Genomic DNA, 14,016 nt, shown 5'->3' with positions numbered 1-14,016 from the left:
AGACTGCAAGGCATATCTCACTAAATAAATTACATCCATGGATATTTGCACCATTTCTGAGCACACAAAATTCTGTCCTACATTTAATAAGACAAAACCTTTTCTTTTTTCAGGTCAGTTACTAATATGCTTAAACAGTTTAGGTGGCTCTCTAAACTTCTAATCATTCCCTGCCATTGTGTTAAATGGAGAGACACATTTTCATGTGTGTTAGATCACACAATCATGGAGAAGACTTCTAACTCGACAGATGTTCAGAAGACAGCCATCCACACCACTCTCAATGAGGGTATGCACCAAAATGTCATTGCTGAAGAAGACGGCTCTTCACAGAGTTCCAAGCAAATTAATAGAAAATTGAGTGGAAGGCAGAAGTGCGGTAGGAAAAGATGCACCAACCACGGGGACAACCACAGCCTTGAGAGGATTGTCTAGTAAAATCCATTCCAGACGAGAGACCGCACACAGACAAAATCTTGACATCTGCTACAAATGTGGCATTCCCCTTATCAAGCTTCTCCTGCACCAGAGTCGGTGTCAGAGGTGTTTTACCTGTGATGAGGAGAAAGGAAGTAGACTGTTGTGCAATGGTCTGGAGCCCTGCTTTCAGATGAAAGCAAATTCTGCATTTCATTTGGAAATCAAGGTTCCAGGCTCTGTAGGACTAGTGGAAAGGCATGAAATTTACATTACCTGAAGTTCAGTGTGAGGTTTCCAGTCAGTGATGCTTTGGGATGCCATGTCAACTGTTGGTGTTGGCCGACTGTGTTTTCTGAAGTCCACAGTCAATGCAGCCATCTACCAGAAAATTCTAGAGTAGATGGACTTGAACCTTGCTCACACTGCTAAAGGTGCTGGTTCAATAACCATGGTGTTCCTGTTTTTGATTGTTCATTAAACGGAACTTGAACCCCATGGCGAATCTATGGTGTATTGTCAAAAGGAAGATGAGAGACACCAGACCCAACAAGACAGATAACCTGAAGCTATCAAAGCAGTCTAGGCTTTCATTGTACCTTAGTACTGACACAAGTCAATATCCCTTATGCCATGGTACATTGATGCAGTAATTTATAGAAGAGGAGGCCCAACCAAGTACTGAGTGCATAGAAATGTAAACACTTTTCAGAAGCCTGATATTTGTGCTTAAAACATCAATTTTAGTTGGTCTAATGTGATATTCTAATTTTCTAATTTTTGGCTTTTCCGTACCTGTAGCCATAATCATTAAAACTAAAAAATACAAGCGTAAAGCCTTTACCTCTGTGTGACGAAGCTCTATCCTTTGAGAGAACTTAATCTTTAACTTGCCAAGAAGGAGACTTTAAACCTTTAAAGCAAAGCTTATTTTGGTACAAAGGTATGGACCAAAATCCCTGCTAAGATGTGAGCAAGCCTGGTGAAGTGAAAAAGAAACTGCCTCAGTATTTGGTGGACCTAATAATGAGGGTTGAGAGTATAATTTAGTTCCACCAATTCCAAATATTTCTCGTGGTGAGGAAGCATTTGTACTAACCAGTAACGGTGGCTTTCTGGAGTGTATTCTGTATTTGTTGGAAGCTTGGTTGGTTTTTACTGATCCGTAGCGTCCACCGCCTCATGGCAGAGAGTCTTTCTGCCGTTCTTCCAGCACCAGGCACCACCACTCGGGCATGACGATAAAATGCAGAGCATGAAATTAACTGTGCCTGCTGTTAGAAAAATCAGCACCCTCCATCTTTCTGTGCCCTCTCGCTTCTTTGCTTCCCAGACAGTTTCCCCTGAATCCCACATCCTGGCTGTTCTCAGGATATTACGACGAGAAAGCTGCATCATAGCAACACTGCGACGGCTCGGAGACATAACAAATGGCTTTAAAACTTTTTTCGATTTGCCATGTTTCTGGCGGGCTTTGTTAGAATAAATGCATTTTTAATATCATCTGGAGCAGCAGAGCATGTGCATTAACCGCAGGAGGACTCTTTGAGAGTTGCTTTGCCTGGATAATACTTGTAGCCAAGGCCTTATTGACCGTACAGGCTTAAATCTCAGCACAAACACTGCACAGCCTCTCCCCTCCCCAGTGACAGGCGGAGAGATGAGCCCCAGTGAACTGAGTAACGAGCTAATCATGAGCATCCCAGTAATAAATAGGTCTTGTTCATAGTCCACTAATCCCAGTCATTTAGTCGTGGTGAGGCTGCAGAAATCAATTACTGCAGCTGGAGCTTGCTCTCTGCTTTCCAGCTGCACACATGTCCACCCCTCTGACTCTTGAGACAAAGAGTTGCATTCTTAACGTGTTTCCAGATTTATTTGTTATATAGTAAATTCATGTTGTTGTATTTTTGCTTCTTACTTCTGATAATATCAGGTACCTATTTTTTCTATCTAACCTTTAATATTTAGACTAATTTGAGGTTTATTTTATCGTTAAGATGAGTTTAGATCATCGAACACATCGCTGTAGTGAGGATCTGTTTGGAACTGATTTGCCCAGTGTGTTCCGTCTCTTGACTTTACCCTTCAACACTATCAAAGTGCACAAAACAAGGAGGAGGTGGGGTGCACTCCTAGAAAACAATTTGCCATCTGTGCTTAATGGCAGCTGAAGACCATCCACCGTCAGGCTCCACAGGGAGCTGGCCTCGAGGTCCCCATGTTTGAACAGAAACAGAATAAACACACAGACAAAAAAAAAAGATCCAGTCTTCTTTAAACTATCACGTTTTATGAATCTGCAGATGAATCAGGAGAAGAGTTAAAACTATTTTTCCTTGGCAGCTGAAGAGCTGAATCCCATGGATACCAATTAATCAAGCAGTTGCAGACTTCCTGCTCTAGAGATTTTTTGTTTATTGCTTATAATCAAAATGATGCTTTGATTTAAAGTATTTGAGGCTTTTAAAGGTACCAGTTTTTGGGGATTTCATTCTTTGTTTTTCATCCTGTCTTTTGCCTCAGCCTTGTATCCATCCCGCCATCAGACTCCTGCAGCTGTTTCTTTCCTTCAAATCACCATCTGAGTGCGGAGAATGAGTGTGGAAACACTGTGAGGCATTCTGCACCAACCCGTGTCTCTCACAAATTAACCCTCGTGTCTCAATCGCTAATAGTCCATTTTATTCGATTGCGCATGTGTTGAGGTGGTGGGCGGCGGCGGGTGCCAGCCTATCCCCAAGCAGCGTTCCCCCTCTGGCTTTCAGGGAGCTGCATCGCCATGGTGATGTCATCCTCAAGCCGAGCGCCCGCCTTCATCCAACAAAGCCGACTGATTACTGGAGGAGAGGAGAGAAGAGGAAGAGCAGCGATCGATCTGATGATCGAACCACGAGTCGACGTCACTTTGGGTCTGATCAGCTTCCAGGACGCGTTTTCAGTCACAAGCTTTTAAAGTTCGCCCCTTCAAGGCTGCTGATCAGACTGACACGATGATGACATAATCTTCTGTGAACAAGTAATCATGATAACAAGCTGCAAGGTTCATACAGTTTAATTTAATCTCATCTGAATGCAACATTTTCCAGAGCTGCGGTAAAGATTTAACTGAAAGCTCTGCTCACAATATGGTTCCAGAATCAAAAGGCCTTCTGATAGAGGCCCTTATGCAGATTAATGAAGAACAAAGCCCATAGGATTTTTATTTCATTTTTTTTTATCTTAAGTCCATTAAGTGCACTTTTTACTTTACTTTTAAATCTTTATAAATATTATTTGTATTTGTTTGTTTTGCCATTTTTCCTGTTAAAAATATAAAGTATAAATGCATGTTTAAGTCATTTTTGTTGATGGTAATAGCGGGACAGTTTGTTTATTTCTAATCTAAAACTTAACAAATTCAGTTTATTGTTTTCCCTTGATCAATTTTGCAGTTTTTACAGTTTTTGAGACCTGACTCTAAGGACATAACAAAAAGGGAGACACATCACAGTTTATGAAATATTGATTTAACACAAACCTGGAGTAAAATGAAAGTTTCTAACATGAAATGTGAAATCAGTCGTGTATTATTGTAATGGGCAATAATAATATTCTACAAAGCAAAAGCAGGAGCACAGATACAAGTTAGTTAGCAATCAGTATTTAAATGATGGAGGGCCTTACCAGATTGTTGTAAAGGAAAGATGATTAAGTGATTAAGCAGGGTTTGAAACACATTATGTATTTTTCATAAAATGAAGATAAATAAGAACATTTTTCCATCCTTCAGAGTCATTGTAGGAAGTTTTCTGTTCTAATTATCATATTATATTTTAGTCGTTTAAGTTTCTTTAGTATCAAAACTGAATCATTTACTGCCAAAGTTTGCAATGAGATTTTATTCAGAATATAAAATATAAAACAAATCAAGTGTGCAATCTTTTGCAACCATAAATTCAGAATATTTTTTTTCTTCTGAAATAAAAAATTACTTTCAAAAGATGCATCTGAGATGTATTTGTATTTTTTTTAATGTCTTGAGGTAAAAACTGGTTGAAGTTTTGAATACCTCATTTGTGTCTTTTTAGAAACTTTATTTATTCCAGCCTCTATTGTTGGTGTTGAAGGAGTGGGCCGTACACCCCAGTGTGAAAAGGTGGCGCTGCTGTAGCAAAATGCATTTCTGAGCAGAAAAGGCTCATCTGGTAATCTCTGGTGACTTGTTTCTGTCATTGCGCTGTCATCATCGGCCAGATGACACTGGTGTCAAACGCTCCTGTGGGAGTCAGCTGTGTGTGCGAGTGTGTGGGGTGGGGGTTACCAGGGTTAAGGGGAGCTAATTTCACGCCTTTTTATTTGCACGGGTCTCCGGAGACAAACTCTCTATAAGCATTATCACTTCCAGCTGGTTCAAATGGGACAGACGAAACGAGACCAGCACACAGTCTCTGTGTTTGTCCCTCTTCTGTCTCAGTGTGACGATGCCTTCCAGCTCAAAGCTGGATACATTAAGAAACTATTATCATTTTCCTATTTGTGGAGGAAAATGAAATGGGAAGGTTTTAGACACCATTTTCAACCTTCGTACTGCAGATTCTCAGATTTCATCCGATCTTGAGCCTTTCATAACTGCTTGCATCTTTTTCAGACCGATTAGAAAATATTATCATGTGCTTTGCACAATAATCTGATTTTATCCTGATACTCCATCTCCTGTAGGTGCATCGACGATCAGCAGAGCGCCTCCGAGACTTGTGTTGCGCCAACCGGGGCACCTTCATCAAAGTAGGCCAACACCTTGGTGCTTTGGACTATCTTCTGCCCGAGGAGTACACCTCCACCCTGAAGGTGCTCCACAGCAGAGCTCCTCAGAGCACCATGGAGGAGATTCAGCAGGTCATCAGAGAAGATCTTGGAAAGGAGGTACATGTGGTTTGACATTAATTGTTCCCACCTCTGCACCACAGTCGGTTCAGTTTGGATGCAGCGCAAAGTCTGGCGTGATGTGAAGTCCTGCAGCCAATTGACATACAGACCTTTTGATGAAAGCTGTACTAATTAAACAGATTTGAATCCTGAATGATTCAACTCCTATCTGTCACCTAAAGTCTGCTCTGAGGGAGACACAACTACTGCAGCGTTTGGTCAGAGTTGTCAGACACCTTTAACATTAGCAAAATAATTTGTCACACACAGTTTTTCAGAGCAAATGCAACATATTTGTTGAACTGTACAGCCATCCCAGTGTTTAACTTTTGCTCAATAGCTTTGTATTTGCAAGGTTAGAGAAAGAAAGATGTTTTCGTGAACATTGCATCTGTACTAGTGGTGTATATTGATGTGGAGAAGACGTTGAACATTTTACGGAAATCTTGGATTTTTATGCGGCGTTCAGGAGCCTGTATACATTGCTGTATACCAATCCAGTTTGTTATTTTATTGTAAAATACGGGAATTTTCTCATTGTGAAAGCAGCTTGGATTTACAGTTTATTGTAGAAACTACAGGTTCAAATACAAATAACAGCAGTTGAAGCAAAGTGAGATTTGCCTTAACAAAAGAGTACAAAGAGCACTTTATTCTCTGTGAAAGGAACGTATGTCTTTGAGCTCCCAATTTTCCCTTAATGCACTTACATCTGCACTTTTTGGCACGTGAGGCTCCTTCGTGACGAGCTCTGATTTGATGTTAAATCTGCACTTGTCTGCACGTGTGCACTTTGTGGATTGTGGGAAAAGAGAGGGCAAATAAACCAGAACTGGACCAGGCTGACATTGTGTCCTTGTTTGGTTTTATAAGCTGAAAAAGCTGTTACAGCTGTTGGCACAGAGTGCGATGTTTGCTCTCAAACTGGTTGTTATGACAGCCTTTTAGGGCCTGCAGGAGGCCAGGCAATTATTCTGTTATACTCAGATACACAGGTCCTCTGCTAACACACACACTCCCCTCTGCTGTGTGGTAAAGAAGTGGACTTATTGTTCCCATTGTTTAGATGCATTAAATCTGCAGCCTCAGTCAAGTTGCATAAAACCATCAAGTTTGGACTGAACTTTAATCTGTTGCTAAATATATCTAGTAAAATGTATATTTCACTCAGTTATTTCAATCTTTTCCATTGGATCGGAAGGTATAGGTTCTGCAGGAAAAAAGGTCAGAAGAACACAGCTCAGCCTGCACATGTTGATCATATCTTCACTTTTTAGATTTTTGTTGTTGGATCACTTTTGGTATGAACTTTCACACTGCTGGGTGTTTCAGGAGGACAACTATTCAAGTGGGTTTTGGAATAGATGAAGCAAAACACATTTCACTGCCGAGAGTGGCTACTGTTTCCATCGAAGGGTGTTAGAGTAGAATAGAAATACCCCTTATTGTAGAGTCACATGAGGGCAAAGTTACAACATAAATACTGTGCAGTTATTAAAAATAGCATTCTCATATCCAAGCAAAATTTCTATTTGAGCATAAAACAACAACAGACTATTGCAATAAGTGACGATAAAAACTGTGCAACAACCAAGATGTGCAGATACCAGAAGAAATTTTATATAAAATGAGAATATAACTGCAAAATAACTACAAATAACTCCAAATACCAGCATGTATGCAAACACTTACTGAGTAAGTTGGAAGCAGTGATGCAGTTACAGACTCTGACAGCTGCTGGGAGGAAGGATCTATGATTTATACCGTTGTGCACCTACGATGCAGCAGTCTGTCACTTCAGCTTCACAAAGCTGGTTTGAATTTTTACATTGACATATGTAAGAACATATATAGTTATTTTTTTTAGATTACAAAGTCATCTGTGTCATTTGGAAAAAAATATCCAGAAGAAACTTTTTTTCCAGTCTCAAAACAACGTCATGCTTGATTTTTCAGGGCAGTGCAATCTCCTAAAACAAATACTTTGAGTGAACAGGTTTAAATGGGGAAAAATAAAATTTTAAAAAATATTTTTGTTAAACTTGATGGCCTGGTTTATACATGTAAGTTTTATATATTTTCACTTTTATGCAGTTGTTCTCTATGGCGACTGCACTCGCATCCAGTTAATTAAAAAACAGACTATTTGAGATTTTTATTTTTTTACAGGGCAGGAAGCAGCTCCAACTTGCAGGCTAATTATTAGTACCACTTGATTTTCAAACTGTGTTTACAGCAGTGCACCTGCAGCATCTCCAACATTCACAGGAACTTTTGTAAAGCCTTTAGGGGGAGGGGCACAAATTATAAGTTTCATCTTATATTTTATATCTGTACAGTTATTCAGAGTCGTCCTCTAATGTACAACCAATACATAATATTTTTCTCAGGCGTTTTACAAAAGGTGCTCATTGGGTTTGATTTCTCCTGCTTTCTGCGTGGGGCGTCATTATCCCTGAAAAGGCAATGATACAACTCTTGTATGTGGAAAGCAGGGGGAATGGGATGAATCAGCCCTCCTCCCTCCTGAAGTGGCTGGGAAAGAAGCGACGCTGATGAGCTGTACCAGGCGGCTCCGGAGCTGAAGCGGCCGCCGCTCCAGCATCATTTCCGTTTCACCGCGCATGCTTCTTTTTTACAACATGGCCTTTTTGTCATGTAGAAGGATTGAGTGGAGCGTAGAGCTGCCGTGCTGTTTCCAGCACCGTTTGTGGCGACATATGCATTCCCACTGTGCGCAGATCTGGCTGCAGCGAATCTGCTGAAAAGCCCGCTCTGCACAATATGTCGTTTTACCAAACTGAGTCCAGGACGAATGTCACACTTAGCTGGTACTAAAGGCGTGACTCGGGAGAACATGATGGCAACATGGCTGTTCAGGTTGGGCAGTGTGGGTGTGGGGACATCTGTGGACGTGGCTCTTTCAGGAAGTGGAATGTCGTTCCCAAGCTGATAAAATCCCAAATGAGCCAAAGAATTTAAACAAAAAAAAAAAAAAATGAGGGGGCGGATTATTGTGGAGGCACACTGGTCGTGCTGGAAAACCCTGTTTTGCTATCAGTGTTTATAATTGTTTATGTGGTGTTATTTGGATGAGATCGACAAATCAAAGCATTAAGCAAAAAAGCATGATGTATCACAGAGCTGTATTGTAAAACTCAATGCGTTGAGTTGGTGCCAAATCAGGACAAATGAAATCATAGAAAAACAATCCAGTTCACATATACCATCCAGTAATTCAGATCTATCCAGTTAATTCCAATTCAACCTAAATTTAAACTCAAATGTAGATTTAGTAACATGCTGCCCAATTTAATACAGAACGATTCAGAACAGTCTGATTGAACTGATTAATTGCCCATTCTAAACAAGTTCAAGCAGTTTTCTCTGTTACTTCCCAACAATCCATCTTCGCCACTGTTGATGTAAATAAAAGAGAAGGAAGACAAGCTAAGGGCAGTGGATAATAGTCCAGGAAAAAGCCACAGCTATACACAGAAGCCCTGGGCCAGGTATGTGTGTGGTGAAAAGAAAAGCTGAGAACAAAAACAACTTATTACAGCAGTAGATATGTCAGTCACTTTCTTTAAGAAAGTGTAACCGGCCACTAAACTTCTATCTGTGATCCTATCCAAGACAGAAGCAAAGCTAACCCCAGAACTGATCTCAGATTATTTTTAGACGCTTTAGTATGGGTGGATAGATAGAGAAAATGTTTAGTCTAAAACATATTACCAACAGATACTTCTAATTAAAGAAAGGTATGGTAATCTTAATGAATCCTTGCAGGGTAAGCACAGAGAGGAGACATACAGTATTGTTTAAGTAGAAAAGTTCTGCACTAAGCAAATATAGCTGATAGATGAAATGATATTTGGACTAAAGTGATCTTTATTAATCGGGTCACCAAAATCTTTTTTTTTTTTTTAATGACAAGCACCTGCAATGGTCAGAAAAGGGTCCTCTTTTGAAGAGGATTGCCAGGTTTTCTTCCCCCTGTGGGAGCAAGAAGATGGAGGCTGCAGATGGAAGACGCCAACATTGTGATGAGTTCAGTGACTGATGAAATGTGGTGGAAAGTAAAGCATCCAGGCTTCTGACTCCAGGGGGATAAACTCTGGTTCAGTATGGATGGATGCCGATCACTTTGGAAGTGGAAACAATAATAACTATTTGGAGGAATAAGTGTGGTTATACTTTTTGTAGACATAAGAGATATTCTCCTATAACTTTTCAAAACAACCTGGTTGGTCCCTTTTTTATTGTCCTGTCATGACATGCCTGAAATTGAGCTTTTTTTTTTTTTTTTTTTTTTTTTCTGAACATTGCATTTTAGAAGCTTTCTTTAATGTTTAATATGCAACATTTTTACATTTATTAGATAATTTGGCTGTTTTTTTCTATATATATCCAGTGCAGGCCAAGAAAGGGATGTGTGTATATATTTTTTCACATGGCTTTGAGGTTTGCATTAAGATCCCTTGAAAGGGCCGTTAGTTTTCCAACTTCTGCAAAGCAATCTCTCTTTCCTGCTTCTTTCTTTTTCTTCTCTCCACTCTGTAATGATTTATGTATTTTCAGCCAGCTGGGGCTGTGGCTCACTGCCAGCAGCCAAACTGGCCACCTTTCCTCTGTGACACAGACACCGATGTGTTTCCATCCAACTGCAGGGCCTCGGGGGCCATTTTATTTGTGCCATAACTCATTTCAGGGAACGTATGTCACTGAGGGTCTGCCCTGTGGGAGCAGCGCCCAATCGCATGCATTACCATGTTTATTAACTCCACAGCCGAATTGAACATGAGCAGTGACTGCATGGCAGAGAGCTCCAAACATTCATAATATTCCCTCCTCTCTTAGGTCACGTTGATCCGAGTTCCTTTTTGGATCTTGTTGGGATTTCTGAGCTCAGGCTGCTGCTTAAATTGATGGTCTCATCTGAGAAATTACACGTTTCCTTAACCCATGAAAGTACTTTTGGCATGTCAGATCCCACTGGATTGTTGTTGTCGTCCTGTGTAGACACTGGTGGGTGCAGACAATTTCATTCCATTTAGCATATTTGCATAATGAATAGCTCAGCTGAGGCCGCACAGCAGCTCATGCTGGATGTATAATTTAATATCTGGTGGCATCTTCTGCAGGGCTCATGTTCTGCCTGCACCTGATGGGCCAACATCATGTTCAAATTAGCCTCTTTTCACGATGCACAAACAGCAGGGGAGTGTTTCTCCACTTACGGACTGGTTTGAGATGGGGACAATAAAATAGATGGTTGTTCTAAGAATACAACACAGGTTGCTGGAGGAGATGGAGAGGAATGAGACCTGAATGAATAACCTTCTATGTCGCATAACGGTTAATTTGATGGCTTCTGGAGTTGTAACTATTCCTGGTGTTTAAAAAAAAAAAGGTACTAATTATTTTTCTTTTTTTCCTACATACTCAAGTATGGGGGAAAATAGTCAGTTATTTCTGTTAACATAGAAATCACAATTATGTAAGAAATGGTTTGAGTTTGGGAATTTATTGGTTTGGAGAACAGTGATTTGCTTTGACATTAAATTTGCTTTGACACATTCAGCTTTCTCTTAAAATAACTAACAATGCATTTTATACGTTTTTTTGTGACTTCACTGATTCTGTCAAAGGTAGAAGCTAATGATGGCCCTGCAAGCTAATTCTGAAAAAGCAAAAAACATGAGGATTCAGAGTTCCTCCAGTTCAAACCTAGGAGAAGATAATCTGCTGCTTAGAATTTGAAATGCTGTTTCAAAGTTCAAGTGTTTGTCTAAATATGTCTTCAGGATGCATTTCACTCTTAACGTTGTTGTGTATAACAACAATGTCAGTAAGGAGCTGCTGCAGCGCTGAGGGAAAAGTATTTTCTCGAGGCTGTATGTTGCTTTTTTCCTTTGTTAACTGAACAGATTTGTCTCCGTGAAGCAGGGCAGCCTCAGGGCGATTCTTAGATTCCCAAGTACACAATAAGTCGTTTCTAATAACTGAAGGTCCCTCGGGAAGTCTGTTTAACCTTCAAACCCACACACTAATTACTCTGTGTGTTCTGGGAGTCCACGGAGAGCAGTGGCAGCTAATGAGGGACCACCTATGCTCTGAGGACAAACTGGGGGCTGAATGCTGTGATAGAGACGTGCTGGTGGGCTGAGGAGATCAGGCTGCAGGCTTGGATCTGTGCACTCATGGTTCCCTCTCCGGATATTCATATGGTTGATGTTTTTTTTATCAAAAGAAGTGTTGCAACATGAAATACACCTGTTTGTAACCATTAACTATATCAGTAGAAAACAAAGGGATGGATGGGACACATTGTTATCGGGGTATATACAAGACACGTGTAGTTAATCTTGTTTTATCCCCGTCACCCAGTTGTAAATACACAAGGAGAAAAATCTAAGGTGCATAAGTTAGCAATGTAAATTTGATTTTTACCTGCATTTGTAGCTTTTTACATCTGACATATGACCAGACGATGAGTTGCAGTTTTCTCCCTCTCTTTGTCTGTTCTCCCGCAGCTGTCTGAGTTATTCGTTTCATTCGAGGAGAATCCTCAGGGCGCCGCCTCTTTAGCACAGGTCCACAAAGCTGTCCTGCACGATGGGAGGACGGTAGCTGTCAAGGTCCAGCACCCCAAAGTCCAACGACAAAGCTCCAAGGATATAATGGTGATTGAGGTGAGTCTGAGTTGGTGGGATTTTCTGTTTGGTCACTATTTGAACCGTAGAGCCATACATCCTCTATCTGGATCAGCTCCATCGTGTCTAGGTTCATATTAGAAAGGGCTGGAATCAATGGAGGCTCAAGTCCATATCAACACAGGACCACAACGGGTAAAATAGTCATCCATCACATGTACACGCACACACGCATACACACACACACACACACACACACGCACACACACCCCCACACACACACACACACACACACACACACGCAGACACACCTATGGGCAATCTCCCTCTCTTTGTCTGTCATGCAAGTTTATGGACTGTGGGAAGAAGATGGGGAACCTGGACAAGACCAAGCTATGCATTGTGTGACCACACCAACTTCAGACTGTAGTAAATGTACAGAGCAATGATAGGTGTGTTTCTTCCTGCTGGTTGATTATCCTCAGACTTTTTCTGTGATGTCCCAGTTTGAAATACTCCAGTTTTTAACCTTAAGTTATACAACAGGGGTCATTTTAATTTTGCTTGAAGACACGACATTCTAACCCAGCCACTTGGGAACCATGTCACAGTGTTTTATGCTGTTTATTCTGAAAAATAATAGTAAAATCACCTGACCTGTGTGAAAATATTTAACTGAAAATTTTATGTTTTCAAAGCTCCTTTTAGGAACTCAGACTAGGGAAATTAGAATATTTTAGTGTTTATATTCTAAGATACAAAAAAGCACAACTACAACTCCCAAAGCTGGAGTTTTGTTAAACAATGCAGTTTGAAAGAAGCAGATATGCTCCCTTTGCTTCGTGTGGTGCTGATGCTTTCCAGGATACAACTAATAAAAATCCAGGGATTTTAACGAGCTTCCTCTTAGAATAGATTTGACTTTACTTTCAGACTGTAATCAAATATGTGGCTGTACAGAGCCACATCTCTGCCTACAGAGATGTGGCTCTGTACAAAAGCTACATTATGTAGCTTTGTGTCGTCTACATAAATGGTCAACATTTCTAAAAACCAAATTTTTGATGTAAAAGGTTTCTGTGTCTTTGCTTTACATTGAAGGTGCTGGTAAAGGCAGTGAACTGGCTCTTTCCAGACTTTACCTTCATGTGGTTGGTGGAGGAAGCCAAGAAGAACATGCCGCTGGAGCTGGACTTCCTAAACGAGGGTCACAATGCTGAGAAGGTGGCCAAAATGCTGTCCCACTTCCCTTTTCTCAAGGTACACACATTTTAATATTATTTACCTCCATAGCTTGTTTTACAGCCTGAATTTAGTAAACCTAGAGCACACTTCTTTTATTCCACTGCTGTCTGTCTCTAATTAAAGTTGCTCCTTTCTGTCGTTAATAGAGGTCAGAGTCTTCCTTTGTGTCAGAGATCTTTCTTTGTGTTGCCCGTCAGCTCCTCTACGTTCAAGCAAAGCTGCATTTGAAGAATCATATTTCCATTACTAGATAGAGTTGGACTTCATGTCATTACCGTTTAATTTCCTGTGTCCTTTTTCTTTTAATATGTTGGTTTGAGAATTTTTATTAGCTTTCTGAATGTGAATTAAGTTCTTCATGCTCTGCTGGGTTTTTGTGTTTTTACTTTTTGTTATTATTCAAAATATTAAAACATCTGTTTTTGGCCAGTTAGTGATTCTTATTCTGCAGGTTTCAATTGTGTGACTTGGCCTTTGATAAAGACATTACCCTTGCAGAATGAAATGTAATTGTGTGCGTCTGTCTATAAATAAGACTGAAATAACTGTTGAAAGGAATCTGTAATTATTGAGCAAGTTTTATTTCAAGTTGCAACAAATTCCAGAACAGTTTGTTCAGTGAGAGAGGTTTCATACATTGTAATGTTCCCAGACCTTCTGCTCGCACTGTGGGATTCTGATATGGATAATACTAAGCTATAGAGAGTTTGTGGAGGATTCCTCCTGCAAACATGTCTTAAGGTTTCTAAAATAACAAGGCTGTCATCATCCCATTTACGATTTAGGAAAG

General features: G+C 40.3%; 1 protein-coding gene across 3 annotated transcripts in view; it reads left to right on the top strand.

Annotated features, from left to right (window-relative positions):
* adck1 (aarF domain containing kinase 1) overlaps window positions 1-14,016 on the top strand; it is a 39,872-nt gene that overhangs the window by 13,493 nt on the left and 12,363 nt on the right. For all 3 annotated transcript variants that reach the window (XM_015010642.2, XM_015010627.2, XM_015010634.2), the window contains exons 4-6: window positions 5,119-5,322; window positions 11,862-12,020; window positions 13,083-13,241. In XM_015010642.2, the coding sequence (XP_014866128.1) occupies window positions 5,119-5,322; window positions 11,862-12,020; window positions 13,083-13,241 (522 nt within the window). The remainder of the gene's footprint in view (window positions 1-5,118; window positions 5,323-11,861; window positions 12,021-13,082; window positions 13,242-14,016) is intronic.

This window comes from Poecilia mexicana, unplaced genomic scaffold (assembly GCF_051168715.1).
Source record: "Poecilia mexicana isolate PSO_F unplaced genomic scaffold, ASM5116871v1 scaffold_22, whole genome shotgun sequence".
NCBI classification, from domain to species: domain Eukaryota; kingdom Metazoa; phylum Chordata; class Actinopteri; order Cyprinodontiformes; family Poeciliidae; genus Poecilia; species Poecilia mexicana.
The sequence above is the reverse complement of the archived record's forward strand: the minus strand, read 5'-3'. Positions and strand labels throughout refer to the sequence as shown.